Source organism: Myxocyprinus asiaticus, chromosome 12 (genome assembly GCF_019703515.2).
Source record: "Myxocyprinus asiaticus isolate MX2 ecotype Aquarium Trade chromosome 12, UBuf_Myxa_2, whole genome shotgun sequence".
In the NCBI taxonomy this organism is placed as follows: domain Eukaryota; kingdom Metazoa; phylum Chordata; class Actinopteri; order Cypriniformes; family Catostomidae; genus Myxocyprinus; species Myxocyprinus asiaticus.
The window spans coordinates 37,726,378-37,745,346 of record NC_059355.1 but is presented as its reverse complement, the minus strand read 5'-3'; the positions used below and the strand labels follow the sequence as shown (position 1 = coordinate 37,745,346).

The 18,969-nt window shown below is 35.6% G+C and overlaps 1 protein-coding gene across 3 annotated transcripts; it reads right to left on the bottom strand.

Moving 5' to 3' along the window:
* Window positions 1–775: 775 nt before the first annotated feature.
* fkbp5 (FKBP prolyl isomerase 5) lies at window positions 776–18,962 on the bottom strand. Of its 3 annotated transcripts, XM_051711648.1 has the most exons (12): window positions 18,782–18,962; window positions 12,504–12,573; window positions 11,851–11,982; window positions 9,658–9,802; window positions 6,930–7,072; window positions 6,634–6,748; window positions 6,358–6,514; window positions 5,448–5,538; window positions 4,779–4,862; window positions 3,661–3,846; window positions 3,334–3,573; window positions 776–2,161 (listed from the first exon to the last, which is right to left on the bottom strand). In XM_051711648.1, the coding sequence occupies exons 1-12, from the start codon at window positions 18,811–18,813 to the stop codon at window positions 2,066–2,068; spliced, it is 1,491 nt and encodes a 496-aa protein (XP_051567608.1). In that variant the 5' UTR covers window positions 18,814–18,962; the 3' UTR covers window positions 776–2,065. The 3 variants fall into 3 exon arrangements, with proteins under 3 accessions (XP_051567608.1, XP_051567609.1, XP_051567610.1); XM_051711649.1 differs by lacking the exon at window positions 12,504–12,573 and having other exon boundaries at window positions 18,782–18,933; XM_051711650.1 differs by lacking the exons at window positions 11,851–11,982; window positions 12,504–12,573 and having other exon boundaries at window positions 18,782–18,920.
* Window positions 18,963–18,969: the final 7 nt, after the last annotated feature.

Sequence of the window (18,969 nt, the reverse complement as noted above, 5' to 3'; positions counted from 1 at the left end):
TCAGCCACTTTCTCTTCTGCTGTGCTATGCATTCCATACCAATAAGCCATGCATTGCATACAAGAGACATTACAGGTCATGCTAGCTACTGTACAACACTCATGTCAAAACAACAGTAAACAAATATTTAGAAAGTAGGTCTTCGCATCATATTTAAAATAAAGAATCAATAACATATGCATGATTTGTTTTTCCATCAACATGGCAGCCGATATGGATAATGAAGTATAACCACTGTCTTACCTAAAGCAGCAAAGTCCAACACTTGAACCTGCATCAAATCTGTCAATTTAAGATGTTTTTCAAAAGGCAGGATATATTTCAGTGGTAATGCCAGCCGAACATGTTCAAGGAATAAGTCTGATGAATAGATGAAAATTTGTCACGTGTCATCTCAGTGCACGCTTGTTTTGTGTTGATCCACGGTGCATACAGACGCCACAACGTCAAAGGCACATGTTGATACAACTTGAATGGAATTGTTTTTAATGCTACCAAAATGTCATAAAAACGGGTTGTTTCATGAATCAAACTACTTGTTTATTATAAGAAACTAAGACATTTTCTCTGCGTACACAATCCATGTAGAACTTTGCTTGGAGTCACTGATCCAGATTCAGCTTGTCTTATCCCATTCTCCCAGTTATGGGGAGCTGTAACACGGAGCAGTTCGGCTGCATAAATCCGTGAATTGAGCGAGTATTTCACCCTGTGTATCATGTCGTGTCCAGTGGAAGACTAATCTTATAATCCCTCTGCCTAAACGCGTTTACTGTTTCTTTTTTTTTTTTTTTTTTTTAATGCAGTGTGTATTAACACTTGAATCAATCGCGTTTCACTCAACCGAATGTTGTTGACCTGTTGTTGTATCACGCAAAAAAAAAAAAAAAAAAAAAATGCATGAGCATCAGCGAGTTGATTGACAGGCGATGTCTGTATCTAAAAGGTGATTGGCTCTTTTCCCTGCAAGGCGGGACTTCTTTTCTACGCCTATTAATGCTGGGTGCTAGAGCTTCTTAGTTGGGCGTTCCAATTTCTCCCATTCATTTAAATAGAAGTGACTCGTCTCTTTCTGCTAAATAGTCTCTGGCCTCACACTATCGAAATACAATGCCAATCATGCGCTTTGTCTCCTCCCTGAAGTTTGCACACTTGATTTCTTGCAATACAGGGACAGTAGAGGTGTACAAAAGCAACGCGTTACTTTATTTAAAAAGTAACTCCGATATTATGGTCAAAAATAAAAAATATTGTGTTTATTTACTCGTTAATCTAAAAAAAATTCTGATTACGTAACGCGCGTTAGTTTTATCGATTTACCCCCAACACTGGTTACATCTAACCTACTTATATTTTGAATTTTATTCCCAAATATTCGAAGTTCCCTGAATGCAGTAAAGAACCATGCAAAAGTCTCTCAAAAGTATCAAACGTGTGTGTTAGCCTGCAGCGACTCAACCTCACAGGATAAAGCAGGGAGAGTTGCAAAATAGGTTTTCCCAGGAGGCGGATTGCACTTCTAAGTCCAGCTATCTACTATTGTCACTTGCATCTAAATATCATACACACTTGTACAAATATAATACAAAAGAAGAACAACAAGTCTCTGGTACACACCTCTCCAATGCAAATTTAAACTTCTAATCTGATTATGCACAGTCAATGTAATAACATTGAATACTGTACAGTACATGGTAAGGTACTAGGTTGTATTCAAGTTTATAATGCAGTATAATATCAAACCATAATGCAGCTGATGAATGCCTCTCTTAGAGCAAAGGCTTCCACCGTCAAGGTTTACAGGTGGTCATAGAATTGTGCACTTTGGTTTTGTTTGTTTGTTTTTGTAGGAATGCCATTTAGGTTTGCAGTTCCTCAGTGTCTAAAAACCTTTATTAGAATCTTTCCCAGCATCTGTTTTCAGTCCAAGAGATGAAGACGTCAAGGTTTATAGGGGCTCATCTGTGCCCCTACCCACTGCCTCTCTCATGGTGCAAACGAGGAAGGACCTGCCATCCCCCAGCCTGACTATCTTACTTGGGGCCACGAGGAAGCATCCTGAGCTTTAGGAGCCATCCTGACTTAGACGAGGACTCTTTAGACTCTGCTTATTCTGATCTGAAAGTCCACTGTCTTCTTTCTTCCTTTTTAATTTGCCCACCTACAAACAGAGGCAGATTTTTAAACAGCTGAAACTAACCAGAATACTCAGAACGTAACAATTGAGATAATATTATGTAAGGTGGAAGAAATGTAAGCATGTAGGATAAAATAAGTGTGAAGAGGAGAGCAGTATTTACTAGAACATTTTGCAATAAGTTTATATTTGTTAACATTAGTTATTGCATTAGGTATAATGAAATAACAATAAACAATATTTTTATATAAATTATTAATGTAAGTTTATGAATATACTATTATTTGGGGCCTTGGTAGCTCAGTGGTAAAAGACACTGACTACCACCCCTGGAGTTCGCTAGTTCAAATCCCAGGGTATGCTGAATGACTCCAGCCAGGTCTCCTAAGCAACTAAATTGACCCGGTTTCTAGGGAGGGTAGAGTCACATGGGGTAACCTCCTCATGGTCGCTATAATGTGGTTCGTTCTCGGTGGGGCACATGATGAGTTGAGCATGGATGCTGCTATGTCTCCGTGGCAACGCACTCAACAAGCCACGTGATAAGATGCGTGGGTTAACGGTCTCAGACGCGGAGGCAGCTGGGATTCGTCCTCCGCCACCCGGATTGAGGCGAATCACTACGCCACCACGAGGACTTAAAAGCGCATTGGGAATTGGGTATTCCAAATTGGGTGAAAATCCAAAAAAATAAATTAAAAAAATACTATTATTCATTGTTATTTCATGTAAGTTTTTTTAATGCATTAACTAATGTAAACATATACATCTTTTAATGTAAAAAAAAAAAGTTTATTAGTGTATATGTAGAAATTAATTAATATTAAAAAATTCAGTAAAATGATTGTTCATTTTTAGTTCATGTTCACTACTTTATTAAATTGTTAACTTATGCAACCTTACTGTAAAGTGTTACCGCAATTACTAATTAAACATTAAAAAATTACATTTGTTAACCTGATTAATATGGCAAAATGTCAATGAGCCTTACCCAAAGATTATGTCTGAGCCTCTTGGCTGTATTAGTGTCATTGAATAGAGTTAGCTTGGTCGAGTACAACCAAGAGCATTGTTAATTCAGTTAAAGAATTTAGTTGGATTAAGCAATTACTAATGCTGCATTCCCAAAACTTCACCGCAAGGGTCTTTGTCTCTTATTAAAAAATTCCATCTGGCCATTGTGATAGCAGGCATACCTTGGCATCGTGTTCGGCAAACCTCTGGAACATATTTGCATAGATCTTCTTATCACGCTCATGGTGCTCCCGAATCTTGCACTGGCAGACGGCGATCTGGCTGCGGGCAGCACGGTTGAAGGAGTTGATTTGCAGAACCTGCCTGAAGTCTCCAAGGGCCAGGCTGAACTCATTCCGCAACAGACGTGCTTCACCACGCCGATACAGCGCTTTCTCATTCTCTGGGTCCAGCTCCATCACCTAGCAACCATAACCAGTGTGAAACAGTAAGAAAAACATAGCATCTATCACTTTCAACCACACTGAATATGTACAGTCTGACACTACCTTATTGCAGTTCTCCACAGCCTGAGAGTACTCGCGCAAGCGCAGGTAGCACAGGGCCAGATTCAGATGGGCCACTAAAAGGAGTGCCTGGATGGCTTGCAGCTGCTCCTTTCCCGCCCCACACTCCATCTCTAACCAGATCACAATCCGCTGGTACTGAATTACAGCATGGTTGTACTGTCCAGCCTGAATGTACAGTATAAAGAGAACTGTCAATCACCTAACTGCTACCATCAAAACAAGCAACAACATACAGTATAATAGATTCCTAGGGAAAATGCTAACTAATAAAATATGCACTATAAGTCATTTTGGACAAATACATCAGTATAAATGTTAATATAATGCATTTGCATTCAAATGAAATATCTACAGTATAATATTCAATAGACTTCAATGGCTTCAATTCTCAATTAGGGTGTTTATAACAAAAGATACATCACAAATCATATTTGTTCATTAATTCATAAATAATAACATTAAAGTCATTAATAAAAAGTAACAGTAGGCCAGTTTAGGTCATTAAATAATATTGTACTGTATGTAATGACAAAAATACAGTACTGTGCAAAAGTTTTAGGCACTTGTGAAAAATGTTGCATAGTGAGGATGTCTTCAAAAATAAGTACATAAATAGTATTCATTTATCACTTAATGTCATACAAAGTCCAGTAAACATAAAAAAAGCTACATCAATATTCGGTGTGACCACCTTTGCCTTTAAAACAGCACCAATTCTCCTAGGTACACCTGGACAGTTTTTCTTGGTTGTTGGCAGATAGGATGTTCCAAGCTTCTTGGAGAATTTGCCACAGTTCTTCTATCTATTTAGGCTGTCTCAATTGCTTCTGTCTCTTTATGTAATCTCAGACCAACACAATGTTCAGTGGGAGACTTTGTGGGGGCCATGACATCTGTTGCAGGGCTCCCTGTTCTTCTATTCTAATCTTTTCTATTTGCAAAAGTAATGTTTGGGAGTCTAACATTTATATTTCCTGTTGACACACTAAAGCTGAAGATATAAATAACCATCTTAAGACAAATGCTTTTGTGAAACATCTTATGTGCCTAAGACTTTTGCACAGTACGGTAAGTGTATGGGAATACAGTCTGCAAACCTTGAAATACTGTGTCCCTTTTTGTTTGACCAAAACAGCACATTCAAGTTTCTCTTTAAGGTCCATTTCCCAGGATTCTTTGGCCTGAGGAAAAATAAGACAAATTGTCAATGTATTCTCGTGTTCTGGTTTTTCTGTCAATTAGCTATGACCATTAGAGGGCGCCCTTTATCTGTATTCTGGGACTTTTTACTATTGTTTCAAGAACGTATTTGTTTAAAAAATATTTTTATTCAACTTGGCTAATCCCATTTATTCAACACAATGTAAACTTAATTAGAAAATTGATTATAAATTTGTTATGTACTTTGGACTTTTTACTCACCATTTCTTTTGTTTTTCACCCTTTTTAATCACCTGTTTCCTTCACTAAATCATTTTAAATGGTACTGCAGTGTGACAAATGAATTTTTGAAAGTATTTAATTGTACAAATATTTTACATAGTCTCTCATTTAATACAGTAAATGTAAAAAAACCAAAAAAAAAAAAAAAAGAAAAGAAAAGCTGCATGCATATTAATCATAAAAGAACTGGCTAAATGCAATTTAAATTAGTTTTAGATGAAGTATGGCATGTCAAATCTTTCCCAAAGTATATCAAATAATATATATTTCTAAACAACACAAAATGTAACAAATAGCTCTGGGTCTACAATGGAAGATCTCACCTTTTCAAAATCTTTAAGTGTCACCTCATACAGCAGTTCTGCATTTGATCCGATCTCATATTCTGCCTTACCCTCTTTGCCATAACCGTACCTGCAAGCATAAAAGACTGAGTCAGAAAAAGTGAGTAACTCATAAGAAAAAGGACAAATCATGTAAGATTATTATGAAAACAGTTAAGGTTGATGATTCAAGTTCAGATATATGTAGACATTGGGCATGCAAATGTTTGATATTTTTATGTTGGTTTACATGAGGCTGAATTTTGTGTTATTTTTGAATGCATTGTATTCATTCAAGAACAATCATGATGTTTTGACAAGATCTGTTTTCATCAGTTGCTTACACAAACGCTAACACATTATAACAAAACAGTATTAACAGCAAACAAAACGTCCACAAATTGCATCACTGTTCTTAAATGTTCTCAGCAGTAAGTTAGAAATGAAGTTACAAATAAATTGAGGAATTATTTTATGGTGAGGAATGGTGAAGAGTAGTTTTTAACTTAACCCAGTAACACTTTACCGAAAGGTTGTGTTTGTTGACTACAGTTAAGTACATTACTGAACTAATAATGAACAATACTTTTAAAGCACTTATTATTAGTAGTAAATGTTAATATAAATGTATATTAATAATTTTTTTAAATAAAAGTTGTATACATTAACATTATGCTTTATGAATTAACGTGAATTTACATTAAACAGTTGCATTTTTATAACCTAACATTAACCATGATTAATAAATGCTATTAAAAACTATTATTCATTGTAAGTTCATGATACCTAATGCATTTACTTATGTTAACAAATAGAACCTTCTTGTAAAGTGTTATCAATATTATTTACTGAAATCTATTTGTGAGATGAGTTTTTAAATAAACAATCTGAACAGAATAGCTCGACTTACTTGGGTTTTAGGTATAATAAACAGCATTCCCCCTTTTGCATTTTCTCCATGGCCCTGTCCACTCCTAAAGGAACACCCTCATCCTCTGATTCTCCCACCACAAAAATTACATCACGAGACTCAAATAAACGATCTCCACACCAACCCTTCAAGTGTACTGTGGAGCACAGACCAAACATCATTGTAATCATTGTAAAAAGGCAGAGATCATGTGAACACATTGTTTATATAGGAATAACAACCATATTGTAATTATAAAATAAATCTTGGGCTTACCATGGACTGTGGCCCCTTCATTCGGATTGTTATAGCCTTCACCTTTGACCTTTATTCTCCTAATGATTCCGCCATCCTCTGTAAGCTCCTCTCCTCTGATGCTCAACAGCTCAATCTAATTGTGGGAATAGGGTGTAATTGTACTTTTAAGCATAACAAGCTTACACCAAAAGAGGCTTTTCATATTCTGTATTTAACATTGTACTACAGAGATAAATACTAGTTGTCTAAGAACATATTTTTTCACACAATTTATCTCTGACAGCTTTGATTATTTACATTCTTGTTGTACCTACCTCAAACACAAGAGTGGCATTAGGAGGGACCTTTGGGGGGCTACCAGCTGAACCATATGCATATTCGGGCTTACAAAGCAGCAAGCAAACTTCTCCTTTCTGCATTGAACGCACGCCAATGTCCCACGCTTTGATCACCTGACCTGTATGAATCAGCCAGACAATCATTTATGAATATTCAATACTTAAACATTATACTTTAGGAAACGTTTTGTTTTTTGTTAGGGCAAAACAAACTTAAAAGCAGAAAAATACTGGGCACTTTGCAGCATTTTTTTCTTTTCTTTTTTCTTTAACAAATGGTCAGTTAAAGACATAACCTAATGTAACCTTTCCTAAAAGAGCAATCTCTACCTGATCAAACCCATACAAAATAGTTTTAATGATGTAACCTAATGAATTATGGTTAATTCAGTAATAAATTATATTTTTGACTTTAATAAAACCCAGTTAATTTATATGCTACCACATTAAGCACATTTTTTAGGTTACATTTTTTCAGTGTATCCACCAGGATTCATAACGGCAGCCTATTTTCAGACTCCAGTGTTTTCACTTGTATCGGCATGTTTTTAGCAGATAATGTGATGTTTAGGATCTTAAATTTGGAAAAAAAATTACAAAAAAAGCAAGTGGCTCTATAGTGCCAATACTTTAGAGAGTTGTGATGACCGTTATGTGACTCTGATGTATACTCCGACTAACACTTAAAATGGATGTTCTCTGTCTGGAACGCTCATTTTGTTGTTTTTACATTACATTGGGTGCCGGGCCCCATTTTGACACCCCCTGCTTTAGTTGACATTTCTAATAGTTCTTACAACAACAACAAAAAATGTGTGATTTGTGCCTCTAATGCATTATTATTTAAAAAAAAGCAATGCAACACCAAAGTGACACTATTCACAAGTCCCACTGAAGAAAAATGTTTGTGGCTTATCTCTACTGTAAGAGTGTGTATTACTACCCTTTATCATTAAATATAAAATGTTTCCTGGAGAATGAAAAAGCAAAATAGATAATAGGGGAGGCACCTCTCATCTGAACAACAACATAGTGTACTTGGTACTACCAGTAATTGAGTGGTAACAAACACATCATTAAACAGGAATTTTAGTCATGCTATTTTTGACTAAAGTGATTGCTGTGGGGACATGTAAAATGAAGCTGATGCTTAAATGACAGGCTGAATGACAGCTCCAATTAACAGACACATCTGACAGGGAACTATTAAATCTGGCACAAACATGTTGTGTTACAGTGCTGTGAAAAAGATGATTTCCTGATTTCTTCTATTTTTGTGTATTAGTTGTTTTAGATCTTCAAACGAGTTATAACTTAAAACAAAGGCAACCTGAGTAAACACAAAATACAGTTTTCAAATATATATATATATATATATATATATATATATATATATATATATATATATATATATATATATATATTTTTTTTTTTTTTTTTTTTATTGAAGCAAAAAAGTTATCCAACACCTATATCACCCATGTGAAAAACTAACTGCCCCCCTTAAACTTAATAGCTGGTTGTGCCACCTTTAGCAGCAACAACTGCAACCAAACACTTCCGATAACTGGAGATCAGTCTTTCACAACGCTGTGGGTTTTCGAGCATGAACTGCCCATTTAAGGTCCTGTCACAGCATCTCAATTGGGTTAAAGTCAGGACTTTGACTAGGCCTCTCCAAAACTTTAATTTAGCTTCTTTTGAGCCATTCAGAGGTGGAATTACTCCTATTATTTGGATCATTGTCTTGCTGCATAATCCTATTGCGCTTGAGCTTCAACTCATGGACTGATGACCTGAAGTTCTCCTTTAGAATTTTCTGGTAGAGAGCAGAATTCATGTTTCCCTCAATTATTGCAAGTCGCCTTGGCACTAAGGCAGCAAAGCATCCCCACACCATCACACTACCACCACCATGCTTGACTGTAGGTATGATGTTTTTTTTGTTGTTTTTTTTTTGTGGAAATCTGTGTTTGATTTACGCCAGATGTAACGGGAATCCAGTCTTCCAAACAGTTCCACTTTCGACTCATTAGTCCACAGAACATTCTCCCAAAAGGTTTGAGGATCATCAAGGTGTGTTTTGGCAAAATTCGGATGAGCCTTAATGTTCTTCTGGGTTAGCAGTGGTTTTCGCCTTGCCACTCTTCCATGGATGGCATTTTTGGTCAGTGTCTTTCTGATAGTGGAGTCATGAATATTGACCTGTATTGATGTGAGAGAGGCCTGAAGTTCCTTGGATGCTGTCCTTGGCTTTTTTGTGACTTCTTGGATGAGTGGTTGCTGTGCTTTTGGAGGAATTTTGGAAGTTTGGACACTTCTGGGAAGTTTCACTACTGTGCTCTCACTGTGGTTCTTTGGAGTCCCAGAGTCTTTGAAATAGCTTTGTAACCCTTCCCAGACTGATGTATTTCAATCACCTTTTACCTCATCATTTCTGGAATTTTTTTCAACCTTGGCATAGTGTGCTACTGGGTGAGATCTTTCAGCCAACTTCATGCTGATGAAAAAGTTCAAGTTAGGTGTTCATTTGATTGAAAAGGGCTGGCAGTAATCAGGCCTGGGTGTGTCTAGTCCAGCTGAACCTCATTATGAATGCAGTTTCATAGATTTGGGGATTTAGTAACTAAGGGGGCAAATACTTTTTCCACACAGGCCCAGTTGGTATTGGATATCTTAAAAAGGAATCTGTGGAATCTCTTACCTTTGCCAACATTGAAAACAAAAGGTTCCTTGCGGTCAAAACTGGAGTCAAACTTCTTCCCATTAAGGAGTCTGCCTGTGTAGTGGACACACACTTTGTCCCCAATCATTGGTCTTTCACCCTCCACACCATGTTGATTCACAATCTTTAGAAAAGTATTGGAGAAAAAGTTAATAGTCCATCCTTGGGTGACCTCATATTTATTTAAATGTTATTAAAACCAGATCATTCTGAAGCTGAAACAAACGTCTGAACAAATATCCCTGATGCATATCAGAATTTCACAAAAGCCCTGTAGACTCCTAATAGCTCACTTCAGAAAAGTGCTATGTTTATGGAATAAACGGTCCAAAAACACAAAAAACAACATGAATGAATGGATGTAAAACGTCCCAGCAAATTAGGGCAAATTTGCTAAAATCACTTATAGCAGGGGTTCTCAACGGGGGCGGTACCACCCCCCAGTGGGCATTCAAAGTGAGCAAATTAGTAGAGAGGGGGGCGTTAGGTTACAAATGGGGGGCGTTTATCAGTCACGTTAATCAAATCTATCGTCAAGTTCCTGTTTGCATTCAAATGTTTATCTAGACTCCATTATACGGGTTGGTATGCATTTGTACTGTGGTTCATCTGATTCTGAAGTTTAGCGACGAATCTTAAGTATCTGGTTTAGCAGCATTACATACACATGCGAAGTCACGACCTCAGCTAATGCACCTGTATGGCTCTGTAGGTGAATACAGCTTAGTGAACAGAGCAGCGCGAGTGCAAATTGGGTGCGTTTTTACTCAAGATATTAAACGCGCACCTCTGATCATTGCAGCGCTGCGAGAATCAGGGAGAAGCATGGCGCTAGATGTGGAAACCATTTGAATTCGGCACAGAATTTTACATGACCACCCTTGAATTTACTATAGTAACACTAACTGTACTTTAGGCATAAATAGATTGATAATAAATATTATCATATCACTACTTCAGCTCTATTAAATTTGTCATAGGCTACATTAGAGGAGTGAGGGAATATAATACATTTTTGTTAAAACTTTTTAATGTTTATATTTTGGATTTATTGTTTTAACATGTGTTTAGAGTAGGCCTACTGTTTGTAATTACAAAAATGCCATAATTTGTTTTATAGAAATCATGTTATATCTAACCATGGTAGTGAAGAAGATCCATGCTTCCATGTGTTTACTATGGTCTTGTTACAAATACCACTGTTTAAACTATAAAAATAAATAAATACATTTACATTTTCATAAGGGCAAATGCAAAATACAATATATATATATATATTTTTTTTTTTTTTTTTTTTTTTTTATAGATGAAATAGAAATGCTTAAATCCTAAAAAAATAAATAAATAATAATAATAATAAAAATAGGCTAAAATATTTTTGTATGAGTGTAAGAAAATATAACAGTTCTGATTTTGTTTGCCTTCAAGAGATTACTAATTTGAATCAATAAGAATCTGATGAAAGGAGTTCCAACTCAGTTACACTGTTTGAATAATTTAGGGCTGGGGTAAGGTAATGAAGTAGGAGGACATTCATCAAAAAAAGGTTAAGAACCACTGACTTATAGCTTGTATATTACATTCAACATCACATCAAAATATATATACACTACCGGTCAAAACTTTTGAAACACTTGACTGAAAAGTTTCTCATGATCTTAAAAATCTTTTGATCTGAAGGCGTATGCTTAAATGTTTGAAATTAGTTTTGCAGACAAAAATATAATACCCCCACCATATTAATTTATTTCATTATAAAACTAAAATGTAATAATAACAAAATAAGTTTTTGAAATTGGTGACTTGGACCAAATAATAAAGAAAAGCAGCCAATAAGTGCCCAACATAGATGGGAACTCCTTCAGTACTGTTTAAAAAGCATCCCAGGGTGATACCTCAAGAAGTTGGTTGAGAAAATGTCAAGAGTACATGTCTGCAAATTCTAGGCAAAGGGTGACTACTTTGAAGATGCTAAAATATAACACAGTTTTGATTTATTTTGGATTTTGTTTTGTCACAACATAATTCCCATAGTTCCATTTATGTTTTTCCATAGTTTTGATGACTTTACTATTATTCTAAAATGTGAAGAAAAAAAAAATTATAATAAAGAATGAGTGTTTCAAAACTTTTGACCGGTAGTGTATATAAAGTAAGTGGTGACTGGATTACCTTACATACACCCCGGTCACTATTTGGAGTGACATCAGTGCCTTGGGAGGTAAAGACAGCAGTTGGGCACTGGTTAGTGGAAAAAATATCCTCTAAAGATGACATCTCATCACTCGCACATACCAGTGTTCCCTTTAAAAACAAACACAGTATTTGACTATGACTCTTTCAACTATAAACAAATGTCGTTAGGCATTGCTATCAAGAGACAAATTCAGATATTTATATTCATCAGATTTCTACATACTGTGTATTTGGGGCATATTCTCAAACAGGCAAGGTTAAAAAAAAATCATAATACATTATGTATGACTTGTACATATAAAAACATTTTGCAATGCTTCTGTTAAAATGCTGACTTGTTTTAGTTTTATATCAAACCTAAGCTAAGCAAAGCATTCATACATAATGTAAAAAGACACATTAAAATGTAAAAACAAAAATGCACATATGTACATGTGTCATTGTGTTTTGACATCTTTCACAAGATTGGCTTAATTGTTTTTTATCTTCCAATAAAATGTTTTAAATTGGTTCCTGTATATGTGTGTATACAGTATGTATTTGTGCGTGTGTAGAGTTTGACAGTATGTGTATTTGAGTGCACACTAAAGCTTGTGAACGCGTGCAGCAGAACACTGTGTTCCTTTTACACTATTCACAGTTCCTGGCACATGTTCAGATTCTGGAGAAGGATGTCTTGTGAGATTTATGTCAGTAAACCTAGTAAAAACACACGGGAACAAAACATAAAGAAGGGAACATTTAGTCCAGTCTACTCTACTTCAGGCGGAGAGATATTACAATGATTCAAGGCTCTCAATAAAAGACCTTAATTTTTATCTACAAGCACACACACAAACAAGGTTATAGGAAGCAATTAACTGTCAAAGGAAAATCCCTTCAGTGCATAAGCAGCACATACCTACATAAAAGACTACAAATGACCCTATAAATAAGTTTATTTTTTATGGGACATCATTAGAAAGTAGTGCGATCTTTGCAAAATAGATCTTGGATTTAAATGTTTGCAAGAGGTGGCCAATAGGGGTAACAGGGGAGACCGGGCCAAGTCACAAGGGTTACATCTCAGTAAGGTTTAGAGTGTTTTCGATGATTCAGAAGTTACATCACAAATGCACGTTTTTCCTCTAGCAGTGCTTTTGTATGTTGGTTTCAAAAACATAGTTTACCCTCCTAAATTAGAAACATTTTTGTGAATTCTATCCTCCAAACTAAAATTCCAAAATCATAATGTTTTTGCAATAGCTGTAAACAAGTGACCACAATAAAACCATAATGGCATCCATTCAGGCAAGAGTCAATTATACAGTATAATGAAGGCAGATTTTAACTGAAAGGTTGAACTGTGTTCTCAGAATAAGGGCATTTTTTCTTAAATGGGGCAAGTTGGGTTGGGGCATTTGTTCTAAATTTAATAATTAGCCTACAGCATTTGTGGGCCAAAACAATGGTTTAATGTTTTTGTTATCTTTTCAATTTTTCTTTTTTTTCAGTTTCATTAATTGTTTAGTGTTTCATAATTGTTTAACTGTGAAAATTGTGTTAAAAACCATAGGCTGTTCAATGGAAGGTTCAGTTATGACAATTTACACTGTATACATGAGCATGTTGCCACAAAAGGTCAATGTGTATTTAACTTTTTTTTTTTTTTCTGGACAAAAATGGTGGAATGGTTCAGTATTTGTTTTTGTTTGTTTTTTTTTTCTTAAACAAAATTTTAAAGTATGCCTATCAGAGTCAGAAATTAACTTTTCCAATATTTGCAGCAATATTTGTGCCTTGGATTTGATTTTCAGGGGCATTTTTTACTTTTATAGGGGCACTTGTTTTCTAATCATATAAAAAAAATAATGTCAAATACTACAACTTAAACAATTTATTAACATAAATTTTTTTTTCTGAGTAATTATATCTTATTTTTTATGCAATAATATGTATAATTTGGCCTTGAATACAATATTTAAAAAATAGCCTTTCACATGTTACAAATAAAACAGAAGAATTATTTGAATTTCTGTGTATTTTTGTCACTTCGGTGGCACTTTTGCCCTGAGCCTCTGTTCATTTCTGACCTTGGTGCAGAAAATGATTTTTCAAAACTAAATCTACTCTAAGAAATTTTCACTGGAGAAGAAAATGTGAGACAACAAGCCCCAGCCTCCCTTATCTTTTATCATTAAAAGTGTAATGCAATCATTAATACAGACATTCAACCCACTGCAAGCAAGATTAGGGTTTATGAAATGGGAAGATGGCACAGTGAAAATTATGAGTCTAGTCTATTTGACCCTTATGAAAGATACATTTTCTGAAATAGTCTGCCGGGTTACTGAGACTTTCTCTTAGACTCTTTAGTTTTCAAACCCTGTTCCCTATCCTGGTTCTTACATTATTGCTGTGGAAATGAACCATGCTTTGAGCAAGATTTAGACTGAAAACCCAAAGTGTAAGAGGTGAACATTATAGAACAAACTAGTAAGTCCGGGAGTCACAAGTACAGCTGACATCTGATTAAACTGCACTGTCAGGCTTTCACTGTAATTAACAAATTCTTACTGTGACAAATTTTATTTTGTAAAACATCCACAGTTGAAGTTAGAAGTTTACATACATTTAGGTTGGAGTCATTAAAATTCATTTTTTAACCACTCCAAAGATTTCATTTTAGCATACTATAGTTTTGGCAAGTCGTTTTGGCAAGTGCATGACACAAGTAATTTTTCCAACAATTGTTTACAGACAGATGTTTTCACTTTTAATTGACTATATCACAATTCCAGTGGGTCAGAAGTTTACTGTGCCTCTGATCAGCTTGGAAAAATCCAGAAAATTATGTCAACCCTAATTTAGCTTCAGATAGGCTAATTGGAGATGTATTTTAAGGCATACCTTCAAACTTAGTGCCTCTTTGCTTGACATCATATGAAAATTGAAAGAAATCAGCCAGGACCTCAGAAAAAAATTGTGGACCTCCACAAGTCTGGTTCATCCTTGGGAGCAATTTCCAAACACCTGTAGGTACCACGTTCATCTGTACAAACAGTAGTACGCAAGTATAAACACCATGGGACCACGCAGCCATCATACCACTCAGAAAGGAGACGCATTCTGTCTCCTAGAGATGAATGTAGTTTGGTGTGAAAAGTGCAAATCAATCCCAGAACAACAGCAAAGGACCTTGTGAAGATGCTGGAGGAAACAGGTAGACAAGTATCTATATCCACAGTAAAACGTGTCCTATATCGACATAACCTGAAAGGCTGCTCAGCAAGGAAGAAGCCACTGCTCCAAAACCGCCATAAAAAAAACAGACTACAGTTTGCAAGTGCACATGGGGACAAAGATCTTACTATTTGGAGAAATGTCTTCTGGTCTGATGAAACCAAAATTGAACTGTTTGGCCATAACGACCATCGTTATGTTTGAAGGAAAAAGGGTGAGGATTGCAAGCCAAAGAACACCATCCGGACCGTGAAGCATGGGGGTGGCACCATCATGTTGTGGGGGTACTTTGCTGCAGGAGGGACTGGTGCACTTCACAAAATAGATGGCATCATGAGTAAGGAAAATTATGTGGATATATTGACATCACAACTTCTCAAGACATCAATCAGGAAGTTAAGGCTCGGTCGCAAATGGGTCTTCCAAATGGACAATAAAAGTAATCCATAATACTCTAGTGGTTAAATCCATATCTTCAGAAGTGATATGATAGGTGTGGGTGAGAAACAATATTTGTCATCTAGACAGCAGGAGGCGATATGCAGAGAAGAATGTGTATCACCAAATTACTAGAAATGCTTCCAAACCTCTCTTCTTATTGACAAATTCATCCAGATCTGACAAGAGCCCTTAAAGGGATAGTTCACCCAAAAATTCCAATTCTCATTATTTACTCACCCTCATGCCACACCAGATGTGTATGACTTTCTTTCATCTGCTGAACTCAAATGAAGATTTTTAGAAGAATTTCTCAGCTCTGTAGGTCCATACAATGCAAGTGAATGGGTGGCAACATTTTAAAGCTAAACAAAATCACATAAGTCTGCATAAAAGTAATCCATAAGACTCCAGTGGTTAAATCAGTATCTTCAGAAGTGATGTGATAGGTGTGGACGAGTAACAGAAAACCAGATCATGTTCAGATTCTTCTTTCAGTGAAAACTGTAAACAAAATGGCTTAAGGACAACAAAGTCAAGGTATTGGAGCGGCCATCACAAAGCCCTGACCTCATTCCCATAGAAAATTTGTGGGCAGAACTGAAAAAGCGTGTGCGAGTAAGGAGGCCTTCAAACCTGACTCAGTTACACCAGTTCTGTCTGGAGGAATGGGCCAAAATTCCAGCAACTTATTGTGAAAAGCTTGTTTGACCCAAGTTAAACCATTTAAAAGCAATGCTACCAAATATGAACTAATTGTATGTAAACTTCTGACCCACTGGGAATGTGATGAAATAAATAAAATCATTCTCTCTACTATTATTCTGACATTTCACATTCTTAAAATAAAATAGTGATCCTAACTGACCTAAGACAGGGAATGTTTTCTACAATTAAATATCAGGAATTGTGAAAAACTGAGTTGAAAAGTATTTGGCTAAGGTGTATGTAAACTTATGACTTCAACTGCAGCTGCACACAAACACAGTGTAACAACCTCTCTGTTTTAATATGATTTCTATTTCTTTTCTTAATACTGCTTCGTCTACTGCTGGTTATTTTTTTAAACTATTGAAACATTTAACTAGACTCTGACCCTATTTAATCACCAAAACATCTGTAGCATCAGATTAGTTCTAAAATTTTTCTTGAAATCATATGTTATGGAGTTACCAACCTTTTATGTCTTATGTACACCAAATCTGGTGTGTGTTCCTTAAACTAATTTTATACTGAATATCCTTCAGCATTATTAACATTATCATAATCAGCATTATCAGCACAATCCAAACAAATCAACAACACCTCTTTGGTAACACTTTACAATAAGGTTCCATTTGTTAACATGAGTTAATGCATTTGGTATCATGAACAAACAATGAACAATATATTTTTACAGACTTTAGTCATCATTGTCCATGTTAGTTCATAAAAATAAAATTGTTCTTTGTTAGTTCATGTTCATTCCTAGTGCATTAATTAATGTTACCAAATTCAATTTATGACTTAAAAAATGTAATAGTAAATGTTGAAATTAACATTAACCAAGATTATTAAATGCTGTAAAAGTATTGTTCATGTTAACTAATGTCACAAATGGAACCTTATTGTAAAGTGTTACCACTTATTTTTTTGTAGATTTAGCCTGATATTATGTGCCTCACCCACTGTATTTATCAGCTCAAATTGTTCTCTCATTACTGTCTGTCTATGTCTACTTTAGTTCTGCCTGCATGTAGTGGTCTATTCCACTACATGCAGGCAGTTTATTTTTTCCCAGCCAACTGTCCCCAAGTCTTTCTTTCTTTACATCAGTCTGGCCTTTCTACTGTTTATTTAAAAGTGGTCTGACTTTTCTAAGCTCTTAGTTTAGCTCTGTCTCAGATGTCTGCAGTGTGGTGAGCTTGCAACAGACATTGTTGTTATAAAGATGAGCGTTCAGAGACAGTTGACTCATTCCATCCTTGAACATACCGTCCGCAGTGAAACACACCATGTATTCACGTGGATTCTAAGTTAATCACCCTGTCAGACACCCAGTCTCTCCTGGACTTATGATATCTAAACTGATCTACAATTATATGTAGATAAGGACCGTAAATGTCAAAAGCTTCTGACACTGAAAGCAGGGTCGTAACCACCATAGTATTTAAAGGAGATACATCCCCCCTAATATTCAGATAAATGATCGAGCGATGCAGTGTGAAAAGTGGTAACCTGCAATAGTTACCTTAAGGAGCTATTTCTGCCTGATCTAACCCTGAAGATTTGTTTTGCTGGTGTAACCTAATGTATTCAGGTTGATTCAGTGATGTTAATGAGTCTATTTAAATTTAATAAAATCAGTTCATTTAGATTTTACCACATGAACACCTTTTTAAGTTATAATGTTTTTTTCAGTGTACGTGTTTTTCCAGTCCTCAAAATCATGTGGTTACATCCTCTGAGCTTGAAAAAGACAGAGACAATAATACACAAGAATCCACTTGCCATTTACATTGACACATGATTTATAGTCTAAACAGATTGTATAAAACAATGCTTCAGAAAGCTGGTAAATCTAGGGAAACCTTTCAACTAACTGCTTAGAGCATCTCAAAATAGAAATGAAAAGGAACAGACAGACAACACATTATCAATAAATTAAACACTTCTCATTTTTACTGCATGAGCTCAGAGCTTTCGTGGTTAATGAGAAAGAAAGACTGTGAAAGTGTAAGTGAAACTGTATGTGGAATATAAATGAATATCAAATATAATATCAAATGTCAATACAAAAAGAGTATTTATTCAGTGAGTTCTCTCGCATCAGTATTGAAAAGGATGGCTACATGTCCCCTTCATGTTTCGTAATCCTGACACATAACTACAAGCTATGATGAACGACAGCACATTACAAAACAATATGTATTTTAATGAAATTATAGGCTAGCTATTCCTTTCTTTCTCTTTAATTAAAGTCTTTTCTTTGCATAAAATCTTAAGTGTTACAAGATATTTTCCTAATTTTTTGGAGAAGTGGGACACTATTTGTAGAGAATAAGCAAAATGTTGTTTTGCATTGATAAAAATGTTCAAACACATGACAAAGCATCTTGTAGTAAATATAAGTGACATCTTCCTCTGATTCTGGAGATAAAGCATAGTGCCCACAGAAATCATCTTGTTCATATAAGTGATATTTTCCTGTGATATAATTGCAAAGGAAAGGATAAGAATTTTAAAAAGAAGCACGAAACAAACTTACAATATTTCCCTTTGGGTGCCTGTTCCTCTCATGTGTTTGACGATGTATCCGTGCGTTTGAATGTATCTTCAGTCTTACCGGCGAATACAACCTGAGCCTAGAGCCCGCCCTCTCAGCGCGAGAGTACTAGATGTTCTACCGGCAGTATTTTACACTTCACCACACAAATAATGCTCAACGCTACGCCT

Bases quoted from the DNA above. Each gene is read 5' to 3' on its own strand.
- fkbp5 (XM_051711648.1), bottom strand. From the start codon at position 18,813: ATGAGAGGAACAGGCACCCAAAGGGAAATATT. The intron at 9,803-11,850 runs GTAATCCAGTCA...ACTTTTCTAAAG, and splicing joins GTGACCGGGGTGTATGTAAG to ATTGTGAATCAACATGGTGT. The intron at 2,162-3,333 runs GTATGCCTGCTA...CTCTGTTTGTAG, and splicing joins TTGCCGAACACGATGCCAAG to GTGGGCAAATTAAAAAGGAA.